Source organism: Eucyclogobius newberryi, unplaced genomic scaffold, assembly GCF_026437365.1.
Source record: "Eucyclogobius newberryi isolate DKJ021-1_F unplaced genomic scaffold, fEucNew1.0.hap1 SCAF_17, whole genome shotgun sequence".
NCBI lineage: Eukaryota > Metazoa > Chordata > Actinopteri > Gobiiformes > Gobiidae > Eucyclogobius > Eucyclogobius newberryi.
The window spans coordinates 2,547,774-2,568,488 of NW_027315801.1; the positions used below are offsets into that span (position 1 = coordinate 2,547,774).

The following is a 20,715-nucleotide window of genomic DNA, read 5'->3' on the forward strand; positions in this document are numbered from 1 at the left end:
GTAATGATTTAAAAGTATGATGTGAATATTATTAGACATATTTGTGCTAATATACTGCATTTCTGATTGTCAGTACATATATATCTGCTGTGCCAAATATGTTTAAAAACTGTGCAAAAATGTAACACGTTTTAATAAAAAGCAATCAACAGACATTTCGACATAGGTTGACCATAACATTAGATGGAAAAATAGCAAAACAATAATATTTTCTGTACAATTTACACATTTGTTGACATTATTTTAGCAATAAATATCGGCTAACACAAGAATGCATGATATCACACCGATAGAAAAATAAGTTGTGCATTAATACTAAGAAAGTTTTCATTTACAGTTTAACGAGAAACAAAAATCTGGTGCTACAAAACATTCAAATTAAATTCTCTTTATAAATCTGTACATTTTAGGTAGTTCATTATTTCTCACAGTGCAGAGTGAAGCAGGAAAGGTGAACAATATGTAAAATAATACAAAATAACATGTATAAATAGCCATACAAAAGTAAACTCACGTTGATTTGAAATTGTGCTAAAATGTGAATTAAATACATTTTAAACTGCACTGGTGGTTCTGAGTAGTAATCATAGTATTATGCATAGTACATATTGTGTTATTGTTTTTGTCAAGATTACATTTAAATAGTTTTGCTTGAGTACATTTGACCTTTGACCTTCAGAACATTCTCCATGCAGCTAGTTAAGTATTACGCCGCACTGTGGAGTATCATAGCTAAAGGAACAGCTTTGCCACGGTCACAAGCTCCTCAAGGCCATCTACGAGTCAGGTTTGTGGAGATGCGAGCCCTCTCACGGTAAAGACACATGTTTTTCTACGTTTGTCAGGGCAAAAAAAATACCAAATTGAAAAGAAAAAGCAAAAAAGTTACATACTGTGGCTTTATAAATATTGTGTATGTACATATCATTTTGGAGTTACAGTAGTTTGCATAAATAAGTACATATTTTCATACTATAAATAATATGTATCATGGTGGTTTGTAAAAAGGTGCACTTCTACATTGTGGCTGCTAGAGGGCGCCATAGTCAGTATTAAACAGCTCAAATGAAATGACGTTCTACACTGAAAAAAATAAAAAGATAAAATACTGACCATTTCAATATATGTCACTTTAAATATTTTATGTAATTAAACGTATATTTTTCATAGATAATAAAAAGTGACATTACATAATAAACAGGAGGGACATTTCTTTTTTTGTGTACTATAATGCTAACGTTATTTGCCAAAATGCACTCAAGCAAAAGTATATTTCTAAATGTACTCTGCAGATAAAGTATACTTTCCGCCACTGTCAGTAGAATCGATGTTTTTGTCTTTTTTAAACTCATTTCAGTGCAGTTAACTCTCTTTTTCACGCAACTCAAAAGCACAAAAGACGGCTCAACGTGACAGAAATAGAACTGATTGTCGAGTATAGATTTGGCAAAAGTATGAATATATTTTTGGCCAATGCAGTACGGCCACGACAAGTACAAAAGTATATTGCTATAAAAGGTGCATAAGTGAATGATCCTCTCCGGGACAAAACGCTGGTCTCATGTCGCGGACGCCATTTTGGAGCGTCTCTTTCACAGTGTAAAGGTTGTTTGTGCTACAGCGGAACAACAGGAACTAAAATGACTTGAAATCAGAACGTTAATATTGATGCGAGTTGTTAATAGTCTGGAATTTTGGACGTTAATGTTTCGAGGCGTTTCTGGCTAGTTTCAGTATTTCTGTCCTGGTTTTAAAGGTGCACTAAGTAACTTTTCTGATGAGGTCACCGAGAACGCTTGGCTCAAAATGTTCCACAGTGAGACATTAACACATCTACCTTTCATTAATCTAATTACAGGTGTTTTATTGAGAGAGGTTTAATCTCATACTGCGGAACATTCAAATGTTTATTTGTTTTTTTAATTAAAATTCTATCATTAAAGGGGCTGTACCAGATTTTTTTTCTCCACGTAATAAATTAAAATCTGCTTTTCCTCTGTACAAATGTATCAATGCAATCAATGTATCAGAGACGACAGCTTTTATTCAGCGTGATCACATGCAATGGTATTTATGTATTTATGTATTTATTTGTCTATGGGAGTTTTTATTTATTTATAGGAGATCTTCTACTGAAAGTGTTTTTCAGACTTCCTATAAGTGATCTGTTCTTCTGTATCTACCTCTGGATCTACCTGCGTTGCACCAATGAAATTTCCCCATGTGGGACAATAAAGGAATATCTTATCTTATCTTATCTTATCGCAAAAGCAGCTCTTAAGTGTGAAAATGAGACCGCTGTGTGTTGCCTGCATCTAAATATACAGCATTTTATTTTCCTCAAAACAGGAAGTGCGCTGTTAGCATGCTAGCTGTTGTTAGCGTTATTGCGACAGCCTCTGAAAGTTGTGAAATTCGCTTAAAAACTAAATTTTTTTACAGTCTCATTGCGGTGAGACTGTAAAAAATCCGGCACAGCACCTTTAAGTCCAATTTATGTCCTCTACCGACACGAAATCCGTTTTAAAATGTGAAAATATAATCCAGAACTAGTCAGAAACGATGTCTTTACGGCGTCACGGTGGCTAATCGTCCAGTCCCAGACAAGCTGACGCGACAGAGCTACACATATCGAGCTACGTTCCGGTCCTCGTCGCCCCTGTAGGCGTGTTCGTTTTTGCAGTGCGGTGGGGGACTTGCTGTTGCTATAGCGCCTGCTGCTGGACCAGGCGCCTGTAGTGGGGCAGGACTTTGCTCTCGGGGAGGTACAGCGCCATCTCCAGGGCCACCAGGATCGTGAACTCGAACGAGATCAGCTCCCGGCGACTGATCCGGAAACGCTCCTCCAGCTTCTGCGCGCAACAACAGAGACGACAGCTTTTATTCAGCGGAACAGGAAGTAAAAGTACAACTGCGACCGGAAGAGAGCGCGTAGTAGTCTATACAGAGTCGGTTGCGGACGATTAGACGTTTGTTGTACGTGTGCGTACGGTGCGTGTCACTTACGTCTATGAGGTGCTTGACTTCCTGTTTCTTGAGGTCACTGCTGATCTTCGCGGCCAGTAGGAGGCAGGCCGTGGAAACCAATTTCCTGTTAAATAAAAGCACAGATCTCTTATCCGTGTGTTGCATGTTTACTGAGCGTTTAGACGTTTAGACACGGTGGACATGGGCAGCACAAAAGAGACTAAACCAGGACCAAGATCCGTTCAGGGGAATTAGATGTCAATAACATCAACATTTATTATTGTTATCTTTTCAACAAGAAAAGACACTTATTTCATTTTATATTGTAATCTAATGGACTATTCATGGGTTTCTTGTTATCATTCAGTGGCGTGTGGTCCGGGCAATCAAGGCAAGCAGTGATTGACCAATACAATCTAAAACTAACATGTGTCACAACTATATTTAAAATGTCCGAAATATATCCAAATAAGCCTGTTTTCCCCTCACTTCTTCTGCTGAAGTTTGGCTGAACTCACGGTGTCTTTTAGTGCCCTCTACAGGCCGCTGAGCAGTACTGCGCGGGAAGCATGATTCTTCTTCTCTCGCCGCGGCTCAGTTTGTGGCCGTGTTCAGAGGCCCGTGTTCAGAGGCCCGTGTTCAGGGGCCCGTGTTCAGGGGCCCGTGTTCAGAGGCCCGTGTTCAGAGGCCCGTGTTCAGAGGCCCGTGTTCAGGGGCCCGTGTTCAGGGGCCCGTGTTCAGAGGCCCGTGTTCAGAGGCCCGTGTTCAGGGGCCCGTGTTCAGGGGCCGTGTTCAGAGGCCCGTGTTCAGGGGCCCGTGTTCAGGGGCCCGTGTTCAGAGGCCCGTGTTCAGAGGCCCGTGTTCAGGGGCCCGTGTTCAGGGGCCTGTGTTCAGAGGCCCGTGTTCAGAGGCCCGTGTTCAGAGGCCTGTGTTCAGGGGCCCGTGTTCAGGGGCCCGTGTTCAGAGGCCCATGTTCAGAGGCCCGTGTTCAGAGGGCCATGTTCAGAGGCCCGTGTTCAGGGGCCCGTGTTCAGAGGCCCGTGTTCAGAGGCCCTGACTGAGCATGTGCAGAGGAGAAGAAGCAACAGCAGCGCCAAGTTTCAACAAACTGACTTAAAAACTATCTTTTAGAGACAAGTCTGTGTCTGTAGCTCAGGCTCTGATCATGTTTATCATGACTTTAATTAGAAATACAGGCATTTAAATAACATAGAGCACTGTGATCCGTGAAGTGAGACTATTTACTCCACTCAGCAGCTTTGACAGGGTCAAGGGTTTAGCTTAATACTTCCCGCATGTAACGAGGGGGCGTGTCGCAATCTCCTCACCTCACGCAATGTCGGACCTCACCATTGCGTTGAACATAAAGCTAGCTTAAGTGTTAACCCTTCACTCGGGAGACAGTGGTTCGACTCTCACTTTTGCATGTCAGCGTTTCTTCACTTTCCTGTGCAGATGTTATCTACTAAATATCGATGAACGCCCCGAGTCTGCTTGATCATCCATAAAAATCACCGAACGCTACCGTTAGCACACCATGAGGCACTGTGGACAACTCTCCATGTGACTGTAAAAACATCGGATCTGGGATGTGAAACGCCAACAATGGAAACAACAGATGGATACTCGTAGAATGTAAAAGGACCCCGGGGCCAAATGCGGCCCGCAGACCAATTTTTGTTGGCCCTCCACTTCCAGCTAAGTTGGTGCAAACAACAAAAAGTGGTACAGGTTCTTTTTACTGTAAAATTGGAAAAATTCAAGCATTTTTATGTGATAACAACCTATTATTAATGTTCCAAGTATTATTAAAGGTGTGGAGGCTCATCGAACAATACCAAATGAAACATTTTTAAGTATTCACTTTCATATTCAACTTTGTCGGGTTGTTTGTGGCCCTCTGCTCCATTTAAAGGTGGAATGGACGATTTTTTCCAGCAATTTTTGATCATATTTCCTCGTGTCGTGGATAAATCATTTGTCCTGCCACGTATCAATCATAAAACACACCTACCGCTCACCTGCAGCCGCGTGCGGTTCGTCCACACGTTTCCGCGTGCCTAAGCGCATGGATCTATCATAATATAGTTCCCTGCACGGGGCAAAATGAAGACGGAGAAAGACAGTTCGAGCTGACGCAGAAGTGGACAGAAATCTACGGGAGACGAGAGATGTGATGCGCTCCGTTGCGCTAATAAACAAACGCACGTGTGTGTTGTATCAGTCCACACGAGGGAGGGGCATGTGCACGGGGGAGTGGCATGTGCACTTCCGCCTGCGTTTTCAAATCGCCGAAAAATCGTCCATTGTGCCTTTAAGTTTCAAAATGTGGCCCTCGGTGAAGAAAGTTTGGACCCCCGTGCTCTAATTGGTGGCGTCTAAAGTGTCATTTCGAAGAGTGCGTTACCTGTTCTGCTTGTTCAGTCGACCCTGAAGCACCAGTTTCTCGAAGTAGACAAAGGCCATGGCGATGGTGACCGGCTGTAGACCCCAGTCCTCTCCGAAGGCTCGCATCTCCCGCTTCAAACTGAAAGCACGACACACGGAAAAGAAGACCCAGAAGCATCGATGAGCACGTAGCGCAGAAGTTCACATTCCGGCACCAAACATCAAGTTCTTTGGTCTATAAGGCGTCGTTTGGTCGCCATCGGACACGTTTACCTGCGTATCTTGCTGAGCGTGAGCTTGATGTGCGGGAACTTCTCCTTGAACGTCTCATTCATGTCCTTCTTCAGGTCGGACGGCTTCACGTAGTCGATCACCGTGGTCTGCAACGCACAGAGACGGACACTGCACGTCACTCGCCGTCCCGCTAGCTCTGAGCGACACGTAAAGGACACAGGGGGGCGCCGTGTTCGCTGGAGGCAAGGATCACGCCACCGCTGCAGCGCCGATGAAGAACGAACTGATCGTACAAACTTAAGAGTCTTGAACTTTAAGTCGAGGCAAGGGGTCTCTGATTGGCTGCGTTAAAGTTGTTGGAACCTCACAATTTTGAGGTTTGCAAAGCTGCGGGAAGAGGACAAATCATCGCTGCTCAGGCCACGCCTCCTCGAAACTCGAAGAAAGGCAAATTGGCCTTAAAATCAGGCAAAAAAAAAAAAGAATGAATAAATCCTCTAGAGTGCATAAGTATCCAATCTCAAAAGGTCACACGTCTTTAGGTGATGAATAGAATATCTTCTGTCTGTGTCATAGTGAAACTTTACATCTCAAATTCATAATATTCTTGTGCTAGTTCGAATGTTATATGAATATGTGAACTGTAGACACAATCCTAAGTTGAAAATAGAAAAAAAAAAATTCAATAATCATGATTGTTCAGGTCACAATGTAATCGTCAGGACTAAAAAAATAAATCATTGTGACATTTTAGAATCCAAATTAAGCCAAAAATAGACCCATGTTGGCTTAATCTGGCTGTTTTTGTCACATTTAACTTTTTATTTTGTCATTCAGCAAGTTCAGTTTTGTAAAGAAGCCGCTCGCAAACTTGAGGAAAAGACAACGGGAAATGAAAGATCTCGCTCTTGTTTTGTCACAGTCTCAATCATTAATAATCGTTCAATCGTGATGTTTTCTCTCCCACAATAATCGAAACACTAAAATGTGTTATCGTGACATCCTTATTTGAACCACAGATACAGGAGCGGCCCTTTAAGGGGACTAAGCAGCTACTTAGGGCCCCCAAGCCACCAGGGGGGCCCCAAGAACACCAGGGGGGCCCCAAGAACACAGAACAGGTTACTCTAAATACATTTTTAGACGACTGCATATCAATAAAAGTCTTCAGAAAACGAATTAAAAAGAGGAAAGCCACACCCCCTCGTCCAATGTTGTTGTTGTTTACTTTAGCAGTTCTGTGTGTGTGTGTGTGTGTGGGGGGGGTTATGAAAAAAGAGACGTTTAAAGTTTCAAGTGCATTCTGGGAACGTAAACGCGCCTGAAAGGCTCGTAAACACTGGATAAGTAAATGTTATGGTCGTGCGGGGGCGATACAAGGGCTCTGTGTATCTTCACAGGCGTTTTGTGGTCGTATTTGAACCGCTGCAGATAATAGACTCACGATCGGGACAAAACAAACCATACTTTTATTACAACGAGACATTTAATTAACATTTGATTCATGTGGCGTTTTAAATTCGTTTGCACTCGTTTTGCTGTGACATTTATAGAATCGCCATAGACAACATGACCCTGACGAATAATGTTTCTAACGAGGCTGTGGTGATGCCAACTCCTGGTTTTTGATCGTTTACCATGTTCATATCTGCGCTGAAAACGCATTGAAGCTAACGTTTTTAGCTTTGGTTTTCCAGAAGTCAAGAATCAGACTCTCTTTGTCGTGTTTCCTGAGTTCTCACCCGTCTCACTCTTCTTCTGTTCAAATACACATACTTCATATTATGAAGTACACGCCTGCAGAATGTGTGAGCCAGAATGTCTTACCATGTAGGACGCAAATATCAGCACTCGTTTGTGTTTCCCACAAGGCCACTGGGGGTCGCTGAGCAGGTTCGGGTCGTAGTCTGAGAACTCCTCCACACCTAAAACACAGAAACACACTAAGAAATAATAATAATAATAATAATAACATCATAATGACTGTGGAGTCACTGCTAAGAGACAAAAGAGACTAAATTCAAAACTACTCATAGAATTCTCAATTCAATCATCAATTTATCTATATTTTCTGTGCAGTTCTGGTGACTTTAGAGGTAACGAGGGGTGAAAAGTACTTCTGAACAACACAAAGTACTTCTGAACGACACAAAGTACTTCTGAACGACACAACGTACTTCTGAACGACACAACGTACTTCTGAACGACACAACGTACTTCTGAACGACACAACGTACTTCTGAACGACACAACGTACTTCTGAACGACACAACGTACTTCTGAACGACACAAAGTACTTCTGAACGACACAAAGTACTTCTGTACGACACAACGTACTTCTGAACGAGACAACTTACTTCTAAATGACACAAAGTACTTCTAAATGACACAAAGTACTTCTAAATGACAAAGTACTTCTGAACGACACAAAGTACTTCTAAATGACACAAAGTACTTCTAAATGACACAAAGTACTTCTGAACAGACAAAACTAAGTGATATAATGACCTAAAATGACAGGGATCCAAAATGGCGTGTGTGTTCGTCAGTGACTAAAGCCTAAATCTCCCCCGTTAATTGGCGTGAAATGAAAGGAGTTTTAAAGGTCAAATAAGACAAAGTAACAAATGACCGTGTTCTGTTGTATTTCACACATTTGTATTTTTGTTCATTTGAAAGTGTGAAACTTCAGATGTTAATGTTTGATTTGAATGTTATTTTAGTTGAAACAAGTAGTTCTGTGGTCCAACACTGGCCTCACGTAACAATGTTTTACATATGTTTCTAATCTTAAATGACAGAAAACACAAATCAATTCATAGTTTCTGTTTCTGTTGTTCAGATTTAATCTGGTCTGTTTACAACAAGTGAAGGAGACATTTATAAAGACAGACAAAATATATGCAAAGTTGTTTTTTCTTTCTTTTCCAGCTTTGAAGTGTCTGTAAAAGACCAACATGAATCACTTTAGAAATGAACAAGTAAATGATCTCAAAGAGAGTGAAATGTGGCAGATGCTCTCATCATGTGTCTACAGTGAAGTACGAGACATGTGGCTGTTTAGGAACACACTTATGTGAAATTAAGAATACCATGTGTTATTTTAACTCCTTATTTGTTTATTACTATGAACTATAACATTTATATAAAAAAATATTTATAATGCTTTGAAAAATGGTTTTACGGAATGTAAAAACAATTATAGATTACTCCATTAATTGAAGAAAATAATCAATAGATTTCTCCATGACTAAAATAATTGATAGCTGCTGCGCTAATCGCAATGACACCGAAATGTACCGTTTTCAACATGAAAATGTTGAAAAAAATTAATTCAAGAATTTAAAGGTTTAATATCATATGTGGAGCATTCTAGGTAGAGCAATAACAGCAAGAAATGTTACACAGAGCTTCTTTAGGAACAGAGAGCGTGTTTCTTGTATTTGCATTACCCAGGTCCAGTCCCACGGTGCTGTTGATGCGGCTGGGCGGGTGGCTGCGGCTCGGGATGTTGTGTGCGCTCCTGGACATGGGCAGCTGCAGGGTCTGGCTCAGCTCCAGCGTGGAGGAGGGCTTCTGCCGCACCAGGGCGTTAGTGGAGTACAGGAACTGGGCGTACGATACGGACTGAGGACACAAAGAAAGGAAGAGATTATGATCGGTCTGTGCTAAATATGCATCATAGTTTTACATCCGCCGATCCGCAGTTTGAGTCTGTGTCATCGACAGGCGACGTGCCATCACATGGACAGTTTCCTCAAAACTGACTCATTATTTCAGTTTTAACCATAATTTAACTAAATACATGAAAGAGGACTTGCTCTAGAGTGGACACGCTGCGTTACTAATGGAAACAAGAGATGGATACCTGTGGAGTGCACTTTTGGCTGGGGCAATAACAAGAAGATGATTATTGTGTGTCTGTCTGTGACTTCCTCGGTTCATCATTATTATTATTATTATTATTATTATGTTATCATTTGCACCTTATAATTCTGATTCCCAGTGTTTGGTGTGGTCCTCTGTGCTCTTCTATTTTGATTTGTTTCTTTTAATTAGACTGTATCTAGGCTTTGCCTATTCATCTATTTTACTGTCTTGTTTTCCTTTTCTTATTTCTTATGTGATTTTTAGTCAGTTTTATTCTATTTCATGATTTATTTACTGTGTTGATTTGTTGGTTTGATTTCACTGTGTGCAGCACTTTGGAAATGGCTTGTATTAGTTATTATGTTGATTATGTTTATTGTGTTGATTATGTGTATTATGAGTATTATGTGTATTATGTGTATTATGTCTATTATGTCTATTATGTCGTCGATTCTGTCGATTCTGTCGATTATGTCGATTATGTGTAGTATGTGTAGTATGTGTATTATGTGTATTATGAATATTATGAATATTATGTGTATTATGTGTATTATGTGTATTATGTGTATTATGTGTATTATGAGTATTATGAGTATTATGAGTATTATGAGTATTATGAGTATTATGAGTATTATGAGTATTATGAGTATTATGAGTATTATGTGTATTATGTGTATTATGAGTATTATGTGTATTATGAGTATTATGTGTATTATGTGTATTATGAGTATTATATGTATTATGTGTATTATGTGTAGTATGAGTAGTATGAGTATTATGATTATTATGTGTATTATGTGTATTATGTGTATTATGTGTATGTGATAAAATGTAAATATATGATTATATTTGTGTGTTAAAAGTTATCTGCATCATTAGCCTGAGGGGAGGGAAAGGCATGTATTTCTAATAACATGTGTGAAGATGTTGTAGAAGCAGCCGTGAGGAATGTTCTACCCATCTGGTCGGACCAGATGGGTAGAACATTCACCAAGGTTTTTATCTCTAAAGATAATACCAAAGAGTCGTAAAAGACAAGTGCCTTGATGTGAAGCTGACCAATGAGAAATGTGACCCGCCTTTTTATGAGTGATTCTAATAAAATGACTTGTAAGAGGGAGGAACGCTGAGAGTGATTTTGGAAAGTCGTTCAGGTTGCTTACAACATCTTGACGCGGCTAAGCCTTCCTCTCCCTTGCAAGCCACACAAAAGACTGACGTTTCTGTGTCGTTTAATATTCTAAGTTGAATTATGTTCTCTGACTGTTAAGTAATAGCATTGATTCATGTGTAATTTCTTGACATTTTAGTGGTCCTTCGAGCCGGATGACAAGCTGTTCTTCGTGGAGAGTGAACTGCAAATCGGTGAAGTCTGTGCACAGCTAAAGGAAGTCCACTTTTCCCGTGGCCGCCCATCAGCGCCTCATTCTCTGCGGGAACAGCCCGTCGTTTCGAGGCAGCGGAGAACGGACGACAAAGAAGGTCAGAAAAACTTTGTGTGTAAAAAAAAGTGAGCCATAAAACGTTTTATGCATAGGCTTTATGCAGGAGTTTAGTTACTCGCATAAAGAGGAGTTTAATATTTCTCAGTCAAAAATACAGGAGTTTGATATTTCTCATTGACAAAAAATACAGGAGTTTAATATTTCTTAGTCTAAAATACAGGAGTTTAATATTTCTCATTGACAAAAAATACAGGAGTTTAATATTTCTTAGTCAAAAATACAGGAGTTTAATATTTACTCATTAAAAAAAATACAGGAGTTTAATATTTACTCATTAAAAAAATACAGGAGTTTAATATTTACTCATTAAAAAAATAATAATAAAAGCTTTATGTATGGGATAAGTTTCTTACATAAAGAGGAGTTTAATTACTCACGAGTTTAGCTACTCACAGAATTAAATGTATGCTTTGTGTACGAGTTTGTTACTGACATAAAGACGAGTGAATGTATGCGCTGTGCACGAGCGAGGTAAGTAAGGAAGTGTGAATGTGTGAATGAGGATTAATAAGTGATTCACTAATAGGTGTGAGAATCACAATTAATCATACAAGGGTCACAAGGCGTTATTCTGAGAGATCTAAAATTTGCAGTCACAGGTGAATCTTTAAACACCACGTTTATGTCCGGAGAAATCTAATAAGGAATTTCTCTAGAAGCTTGACATTAACCGTGACTGTAAAGCAAGTAGCATTTTTCTCAGACGACCGAGACCAAATAATGATGGAGCCAGAATTGTCACCCCAAACTGTAAGACCAAAAGACAAAAGAAAGGTCAAAAGAGATGAGGATCTGACAGATGCTGAATGGATGCGCAAGTATAATCCAGAAACTGTAAAATTTCTCCCAAAATAGAGGAAGAAATACGGGTTTAATGGGACTTTAGGAGTAGAAGCGACAGAAAGATTAATGGGAGGGCTGATAACCCATGATGGCATGAAGGGAAGAACTAAACAAAACCCAGGAAAACAGATAATAGCCACTCAGGCCTGGTTAAAAGAATCCAGATCACGAGCAGAAAGAAAAGAAATACTGGAAAAAAGATCTGGTATTTTTGCAGTTGCTAGAAAAGAAGATAATACTGGGGAAAATTGGCCGCAGCGACGACCCCCACTGCTAGTGCCGGGGGAGGAGGCGGGACCAGGACCAGGGGAAATCCAGGAAGCAGTAGAGGCACATTCACATGACGAAGAGAGTGTGTCAACTTTTAGACAACGGAAAAGAGCTCAAAATTGGGAAGCAAAATTACCGGTAGAACAAAGTCCTCCTCCATATAATACTTACCCAAAGCCAGTATCAAAATTGTATCCAGCACTACCTACGTTAAGTGTTTCCGTAGATTATGCCCCAGAGGGAGCAAAATTAGTGCAGGCTGATCCATTTAAGGAAGGATCGAGCAGAGTGTTGCGGGATCGTGAAAGTTTAAAGAAACCTCAAAGATACTGTGAGGAATATTCAACAGCGGAGGCATATCCAGCAATTGAAGTCCCAGACGGGGCGGGAGGGACGACATACGTGTATAGGACATGGACTTTAGGTGACGTTAAGGCCGCTCTAGAGGGAGTAACGAAACCAAATGTACACATTGATAGATGTCTTAATGAATTATCACTCCTGATAACACAGTACAGACTAAATGAGGCAGAAATACAACAGGTCCTAATGCAACATCTGGGCCTTCATTGGATACAATTAAAGGGGAATTGGGATCAGTTTAATGCAGGAGTAGCTAGACCATATAATGATGTACCGGGGGATGGGGCTACGACAATGGCCAGATTGCAAGAAGGATCAGGAGGGGGAGTTTGGGGCAGGGCAAGGGCACATTTTACGAGGCCGGCGGATTACCTGAAGATAGCGCAAACTAAACAGGGGGATGGAGAAACAGTTCAAGAGTTTAGAAGCAGGCTTACGGGGATATTTAAAGATAACAGTGGAATCCCAGAAAACGCAGCTGCTGATAGCGTTTATCAGCAGCAGTTGAAAAGAGCAGTAATGGACGGACTTAAGCCCCAAATCCAATGGTGGCTGAAGAAAAAATATGTACATATGGCAACAGGAACACTCGAACAGTTCACAGAACAAGCAGTTCATGCAGAATCAGTGGAAAAAGAAAAACAGAAAAAAAAGTAAATTAACAGAGACGTATGTTATGGTGCCATTGGAAGAATGCGCCCAGGCAAGCATAGAAAAGAGGGGAGCAAGAGGAAAAGTAGGCTACAGAGGGGGATATAGAGGTAAGGAAAGCGAGGAAAAGTTCCAGAAGGATCGGAGATTGGGAAGATGTTATAACTGTCACAAAACTGGACACGTGGCGAATAGATGTCCCGAAAGGAAGAACAGGAGAAGAACTGAGGAGGATAGTGAAGAAAAGGAAGAGGCATGACTAGATAGGAAAAGTGAGTGCAGGACAAAGGAGGGTGGCTCAGACAAGAAACAGACAGAGAATGAGGGGGACGAAGAGACAGAAATGTTTTTAAATTTAGAATATGTCAACTATAAACACAGGCCTGAAGTGACGATATGGGTAAATGGGAAATTACTGATATTCTTAGGTCGACACAGGAGCAGAACGGACAGTGTTGCGAGACGTAGGTGTGACTGCACCAGGGGAGGCTGTAGTAAAGATGATATCAGCAAATGGACAAACAAAAAGAAATCCACTGAGTGTACCTACTAAATTTAGGTGGGAAGAAACAGGGGAAGAAATTTTAGCAACAGCTGTGATGAATTCAAAGTGTCCTCATAATCTTTTAGGAAGAGACCTAACCACAGCACTAGAAATGGCTATAGTGCCTCTGACAGACGGGACAATGACCGTTATAAAACACCCGTTACATGAACCCATCAGCGGAGCATATGTCACAGAAGGGACAGGATTGCCATACTATTCATGGACACTAGATTTACCTACAGGTGACCCAGGAGAAATAGTAACCACACTGTTGACATTGGCAAAAGAGAACACAACCAGCCCCCGTGACATTAGAAAGCGAGATCAGTTACAAATGGCGTTACAAAGCCACACCAGGACCAGACATGACTTACGACAAAGCTGTGATTAACCTGTTACCACCCACCTATCCGCCGGCGAACATTTTCTATATCTCAAATATTCTCTTACATCATCACTTTTATTTCCGTGGTCAATACCAGCAAGCCATACATCATTTTAAAGCTTATTTTCTCAACAAAACGAATATGTCATTGATTTACATTGAATAATATGCCCCAAGAAGCAATTGCCAATAGTTTGTGAGAAAGTCTCAACTTTTACAAACGCATGTCCTGTTTGCTGTTTATGACGGACGAAACGGCTTTAATTCTGTACATCCTTGTATTCAGTCTGTCCGTAAGGAATCATTGAAAAACAATATCCACTTGTATTTTTCCTGAAGTTATCCGATTGAGATATTGTCAAGTAAACAAACTTTTCTTCGTTTCTCGCCGGACGAGAATGCGCTTGTCCGCCGCATTTCTCCGTCCATAACAAATGACCTGTTTGACTTATAAGATAGTGTTTGACATCGATCTCTTCATTAGACTGTTACCTACAGAATGAGACCATCCACGATTTTTTCTGTCACCAGGTTTGTTTGCCACAGCCTCCGGAGGAAAAAAATTCGCCGCTTCCGAAGCGTGCGTCCATCTTTGTTTTTAGCCCTTAGCTTCTGCTAACAGGCACGCAGGAGACTTTGAGTGACATATTATTCTAGCCAATGAGGAGACCTTTCTCCTGGTAGGCGGGACAAAGGGTTTATTGACACAGAATTCTCCCTGTTCTCGTGCGTAAGGCTGTCAGAGCCTAGATTTTTCTGCATTTTGCGACTAGATTTTACGCATCACGTTTTCTGATTTTATTAGCCTTTGGGACGGGTATTTTGTTAGATATATGTATTATTATATGAATACAAAAATAAAATAAAAATGTTATAATTTGTTTGGTTTTTTTCATCTTTATATGGGAAATTCATGGGTAAACTCATAAATACACATTTTCACATTCATTGTTTTTAGCAGTTATAATGGGTATTAGTGGCCTACAAAACATCAAAATGTATGATTTATGATCATAGAGGAGCTAAAATTGTAATAAAGCAGTTTGGCACAGTTGGCACATATTTGGATCACTTGTTCCGAATATACTTTTTGATACAAAAAGGTCAACAGCACCAAAATGCCTGTTCCTAGAGATCTGAAACTTTACAGAGTTGTTGTCAATAAGATAAAAAGCATGTACAGTGAACAGCATATGCACACAATGAAGTATGTCATGCTCAGGACCATTACAAATTGACAATATTCAGGCGAGACTAAAAAAGGATGTTTTGTTTATGTTTGGGCCTCTGTAGTGTAAGTTCTGAAGCCCTGACAGTGTTCATGTGCACATCTGCAGAAACTAGAAGGCCTAAGCTTTCTAATGATGTATCACACTTGCATGTGGGCTGTAAGATCCTCTTTTAATAAGCAATGCCATTTGGGTTCAACCATTGTGCACAGGGCGAAAATAGGTGGGTGGTAACAGGATAAACTAGGTCCGCAGATTATTACAATAACTAATCTGTATTATCATGAGGGAACCTCGTATTGCGATGTAGACATGAGTGAAAACGTAACATTGCTAATGTCCTCCCAGGAAAAACGGCATCTGCCATTAACTAAAGCAAACAATGTCAGGTGGGAGGATATGGGACGGATAGTCAAAGATAACAGACGAGCTAATGACTGGGAAAACACAGGAGAAGGGAGAAAGCAGATTAGCAAGAGGACAGGATGGACAAGATGTCCGTTATCTTTACGGATCACAGTGACGCCAAGGGTGCACCTCAGCGGGGGGTTGACGGAATGAGTAATAGAAGAAGTACAGAGTTATGTATTAACAGAGGAAGAATTTGAAATCCTAAAAGAAATACCTGTAGGATTATGGAGTTTAGGACCATCGGACGTGGGACTGATGAGGGGGGCCAGTCCGGTAGAGATCCAACCAAGGACAGAATATAGGCCAAAAGTAAGACAATATCCTCTAAAATTAGACGCTAGACAAGGTATAAAACCAGTGATAGAGGATTTTAAAAAAGCAGGCATAATAATCCCATGTCCTGACGCTCAATGTAACACTCCAACATTCCCTGTTAAGAAAGCACCACCCTCTTTAAGCTGGCGAATGATACAAGATTTACGAGCAGTAAATGAAGCAGTTTTACCAAGGGCTCCGAATGTGCCTAATCCACACACATTGCTAAATAGTATAGGGAGAAATTGACATTCACCAGATTACCACAAGGTTACTGTGAATCTCCTACCATATTTTTCCGAAATATGGCAAATTGCTTAGCTCCTAGTGGCCAGTGACACTAAGGAAGCGTGTATTAAAGACACAATAAATCTACTCAAACATCTACACCAAACAGGAAATAAAGTAAGTAGGGAAAAACTACAGTTATGGAAAACAGAAGTGAAATACTTGGGGAATACGTTAAGTGAGAAGGGGCGCACAGTAAATGAAAAACGAAAAGAAGCTGTGAGACAAACACCTAAACCGCAAACAAAAAACAGATGATGTCATTTCTTGGGTTGTGCAATTACTGTAGGATGTGGATATTAGAATATGCAGAAACGATAAGACCCCTGCAGGATATGATATTCAAACAGAAAATATCCATGACAGATAAACTAAAATGGGACACAATATCAGAGCAAGCTTTTGAGAAAATAAAGTGCCAGCTCTGTGAAGCAGGAGCTCTAGCGCTCCCAAATTATGAAAAACCTTTTGAACAGATGGTAGATTGCAAAAATGGGTTTATGACATCAGTATTGACTCAAAAATATGGGGCAGGAATGAGGCCTGTAGCATATTACTCTATGCAATTAGACGCAGTAGCTAGAGCAACTGCACCTTGTGTCCAAGCGGTATTAGCAGCTGCTGCAGCAGTACAAGCGTCAGCGGAAGTGGTTTTATTTCATCCACTCACGCTGAAAGTGTCACAAGCTGTAGCCGCACTGCTTCTCCAGACAAACATGACATTTTTGTCACCAGCTAGACACCTTATGTGTACAGCAGTACTATTATCTCAACCACACCTGACTATAAAAAGATGTGCAGGATTTAATTCAGCCACGTTGCTACCAATACCTATAGATGGAGACCCACATGACTGTGTACAAATTTCACAAGTTCAATACAAACCAAGACCTGACTTAAAGGACTTGCCATTGGAAACAGGCCATGTGATATTTGTGGATGGATCAGCCAGCAAAAACGACAAAGGTCAAAACCAAGTAGGTTATGCAATAACGACTACAACAGAAGTGATAGAAGCTTTAAAGTTACCGTGTAACTTATCAGCACAAGCAGCCGAACTAACAGCATTAGCAAAAGCATGCAAAATATATGAAGGAAAGGAAGTGACGGTGTATACTGATGCCAAACAAGATAGCTGTATGTAAATGTGAAGCACATAAAAAGGGAACAGACCCAGTAACAATAGGGTATAACTTAGCGGATGAAGCAGCAAAAAAGGCAGCACAAGGCCAAGTTACTATTTTGATAACAGAAGAAAGTGCTTCACCAGACAATGAAGATCCTCTCGAGATATTGAAACAACGGCAAAGTGATGCACCACAGTCAGAGAAACGAGTATGGATTATTAAAGGAGCAACAAAAACTAATGGACTATACAGAAACATTGACGGAAAGCCATGGCTACCGAAGTCGTTGTTCAAATGGGCTGCAGAAATGAGCCATGGGCTATGCCATGTATCATGTGGAGGGATGGATGGACTAGTAAACAAATATTACCAAACATATGGATTCAATACTTATTCAAAAGATTTTTGTAAACAATGTTTGATATGCACAATGAATAATGCGCAGGGAAACATGAGACCTAAGAGAGGAAAATTCCCAGCACCGAAGTATCCATTTGAGGTGATACATATGGATTTTATACAGCTAAACAAAAGACAAGAAGTAGAATATTGTTTAGTAATAATAGACGCATACTCTAAATGGGTAGAAATATTTCCAACCGCAAGCCCTGATGCAGTAACAGTAGCAAAAGCTATATGTAAGCATATAGTGCCAACATTTGGAATTCCAAGAATCATAAGATCAGATAATGGAAGCCATTTTGTCAACGACGTGATAAAAACAATGGCTGAAAATCTTCAAATTATTTTAAAAAAACATTGTTCATACCATCCGATTTCGGCTGGCTCAATTGAGAGAAGTAATGGGACTATTAAAAATAAATTAAGTAAAGTAACTGCTGAAACAGGACGACCATGGCCAGAATGTGTGGAGATAGTGAAGTTGAACATGCACATAATGCCCGCGGAGGGACAGACACTATCACCGTTTGAGATCATACATGGACGACCTTTCATAATGCCTGGACTCTCAGAAAGCCCTGCAACCAGCAGTGATAAACCTACAGACTTATCATGGCATATAAGACAGACAATGCATATGAGAGAATTGTTTAAAATACACGAACTGCCGAAAGACTCTTTTATCACCACAGCCTGTCCATGTTGGAGATCTGGTGTTTACAAAGGCACTGAAGCGGGCCAAGTGGAACAGCCCAAGGTGGGAGGGGCCGCACCGTGTCCTCCTCACCACTCCAACTGCTGTAAAAGTGGAGGGACGTTCAACGTGGGTACATCTTTCTCACTGCAAAGTGAGGAATCTTTCTGACCTGGCGGCGGACAACACAGCGGCGGACAACACAGCGGCAGATCCATAAAATCTACAAGACGCAGGACTTCGGTGTATTCTTCATTTTTGTATGCAGTGAACACAGAGGCCACAGTGCGTAAAGTGCTATACTCAGCTACAATGAACGGGAGCCAGAGACAGCAAAAAGATGTACGTGTTATCATCATCGCAGCGACGGCGGTAATATGGGTGCTGACACCTGTATTATGCATCGGACAGTCGGGGCCACGTGAGAGAACAAACAGCAAGCCAAAGGTACTCTGGGCACCCAACCCATGTTCCAATAGATCAGCATCCACTTGGGTGCCACAATTGTGTATACCTGTGAATGAAACATACATTTTTGAAATTCCATACGCAGATCTGAAATACAGGGGGGAGAAAATAAGTGATCAAATTGATGTAGAAGAGTATGAAATGTATATGATGGTGGGGCAGCAAGATAGTAGCTGGGAAAACACAATGGCATATTCAGGAAAATCATGGGAGCCATACGCTACTACAGCCGCCGCACAAAGATGGAAAGGTAAAATAGAAATGGTTCAGACTAGTGGTAATGTGTTAATAACGGTAAATCTACACAATCATCAAAATAAGACAGAATGTGAGGTATTCAGACTGTATTGGTATTATTCTGTCATATTCTTGTATGTGTTGTAGCGATCTCAAGCAATCAGGCCCAGGCTCAGACACTAGACACAGTAGGAAGGGCAATGCGGGGATCCATAATAGTTACCAATAAAAAGCAATTAACGCCAGACACCTTTCTATACATGGCAACGGGTGCACATATTGCAACAAATATGTGGATACAAGAAGCATTAGCAGTGGCAAGACCTCTGCGAAGGGATTGCATAATATGCATGACAGCACGACCAGTTATTATTAGTAGATGCGATAATAGTAAACACGACATGCGTCCAACACCTAGCCAACAGAACCATGAATAATAAACTATGTGCCAATTATGACAGAGCATTTCCAAAATTGACAAATAATATGCAACCGCCATTGTTTACATTACCTAAAAGCGCCTTTTTTGTCTGCTACAACATAACTACATGCAAAGTTAATGAAATATGCCTTAAGATGGGAAATGTACCAGTTCATATGTGTAACCTAACTGTGCAGATAGCGGGAGGAGGCCTCTTGGATACCCAACGCCAGGATGTATGGTGGTGGTGTGGGGACACCGTGCTGAGAGGACACTTGGAAGCAAAGGGAGTAGGACTCTGTGCCTATGTATCGCTCTTGTGGCCAACCGCGGTCATAACAAGCATCACCCAGAACCATACTGAAAGGTCAAGGCGAGACGTTAGTGGACAATCTGGTATGCTCCCAGTAGCACCTGATACTACGTATATAGATCCTATTGGGGTGCCCAGAGGAGTCCCTGATGAGTATAAGCTGGCTGACCAAATAGCAGCAGGGTTTGAGGGCCTTCCGCTTGTCTCTGCGATATTTCCCATCACGCCGCACAAAAATGTGGACAGAATTAATTATCTGTCTTTCCAATTACAAAGGTTGACTAATCTGACTCACAATTTAGGACTTGCTCTCGGGTCACAGTTGCATCGCACCGCTTTAATGGCGTGGCAAACTCGAATGGCAGTAGACATGTTATTAGCTGAAAAGAATGGAGTTTGTTCGATTTTCAAAGGTCAATGTTGTACGTTCATTCCTAATAATACAGCCGCAGACGGCTCAGTCACAAACACTCTGTCACAATTGAGAACTATGTCTAAAAAAATGAAAGAACACACTGGAGTAGACAATAAAATCTCAGAATGGTTAGAAAGCTGGTTCAGCAGGTGGACTGGTATCATGGTTCCGGTACTGACCTCGCTGTTGGTAATAATTGCCTGTTTTGTGTTTTGTGGATGTTGTTGCATACCAATGTGTAGACACACTATAGAACGTACAGTGGAAGAAGCGATCAAAAGCCGAGGGCATCATAGTTATGCCTTAGTAGCTATAGAAGATGAAACTGACAAGTATTAATGTGCATGACCCTTTGAGTGTAAAAGGTATTAT

At 40.9% G+C, this 20,715-nt stretch overlaps 1 protein-coding gene across 1 annotated transcript in view; it reads right to left on the reverse strand.

Annotated features, from left to right (window-relative positions):
* Positions 1–383: 383 nt before the first annotated feature.
* cables2b (Cdk5 and Abl enzyme substrate 2b) overlaps positions 384–20,715 on the reverse strand; it is a 48,028-nt gene continuing 27,696 nt past the window's right edge. The window contains exons 5-10 of the mRNA XM_072448704.1: positions 9,042–9,216; positions 7,417–7,514; positions 5,629–5,735; positions 5,375–5,494; positions 3,007–3,091; positions 384–2,852 (exon numbers count right to left, since the gene is read on the reverse strand). Coding sequence (XP_072304805.1) covers positions 2,706–2,852; positions 3,007–3,091; positions 5,375–5,494; positions 5,629–5,735; positions 7,417–7,514; positions 9,042–9,216 — 732 coding nt within the window. The 3' untranslated portion in view covers positions 384–2,705. The remainder of the gene's footprint in view (positions 2,853–3,006; positions 3,092–5,374; positions 5,495–5,628; positions 5,736–7,416; positions 7,515–9,041; positions 9,217–20,715) is intronic.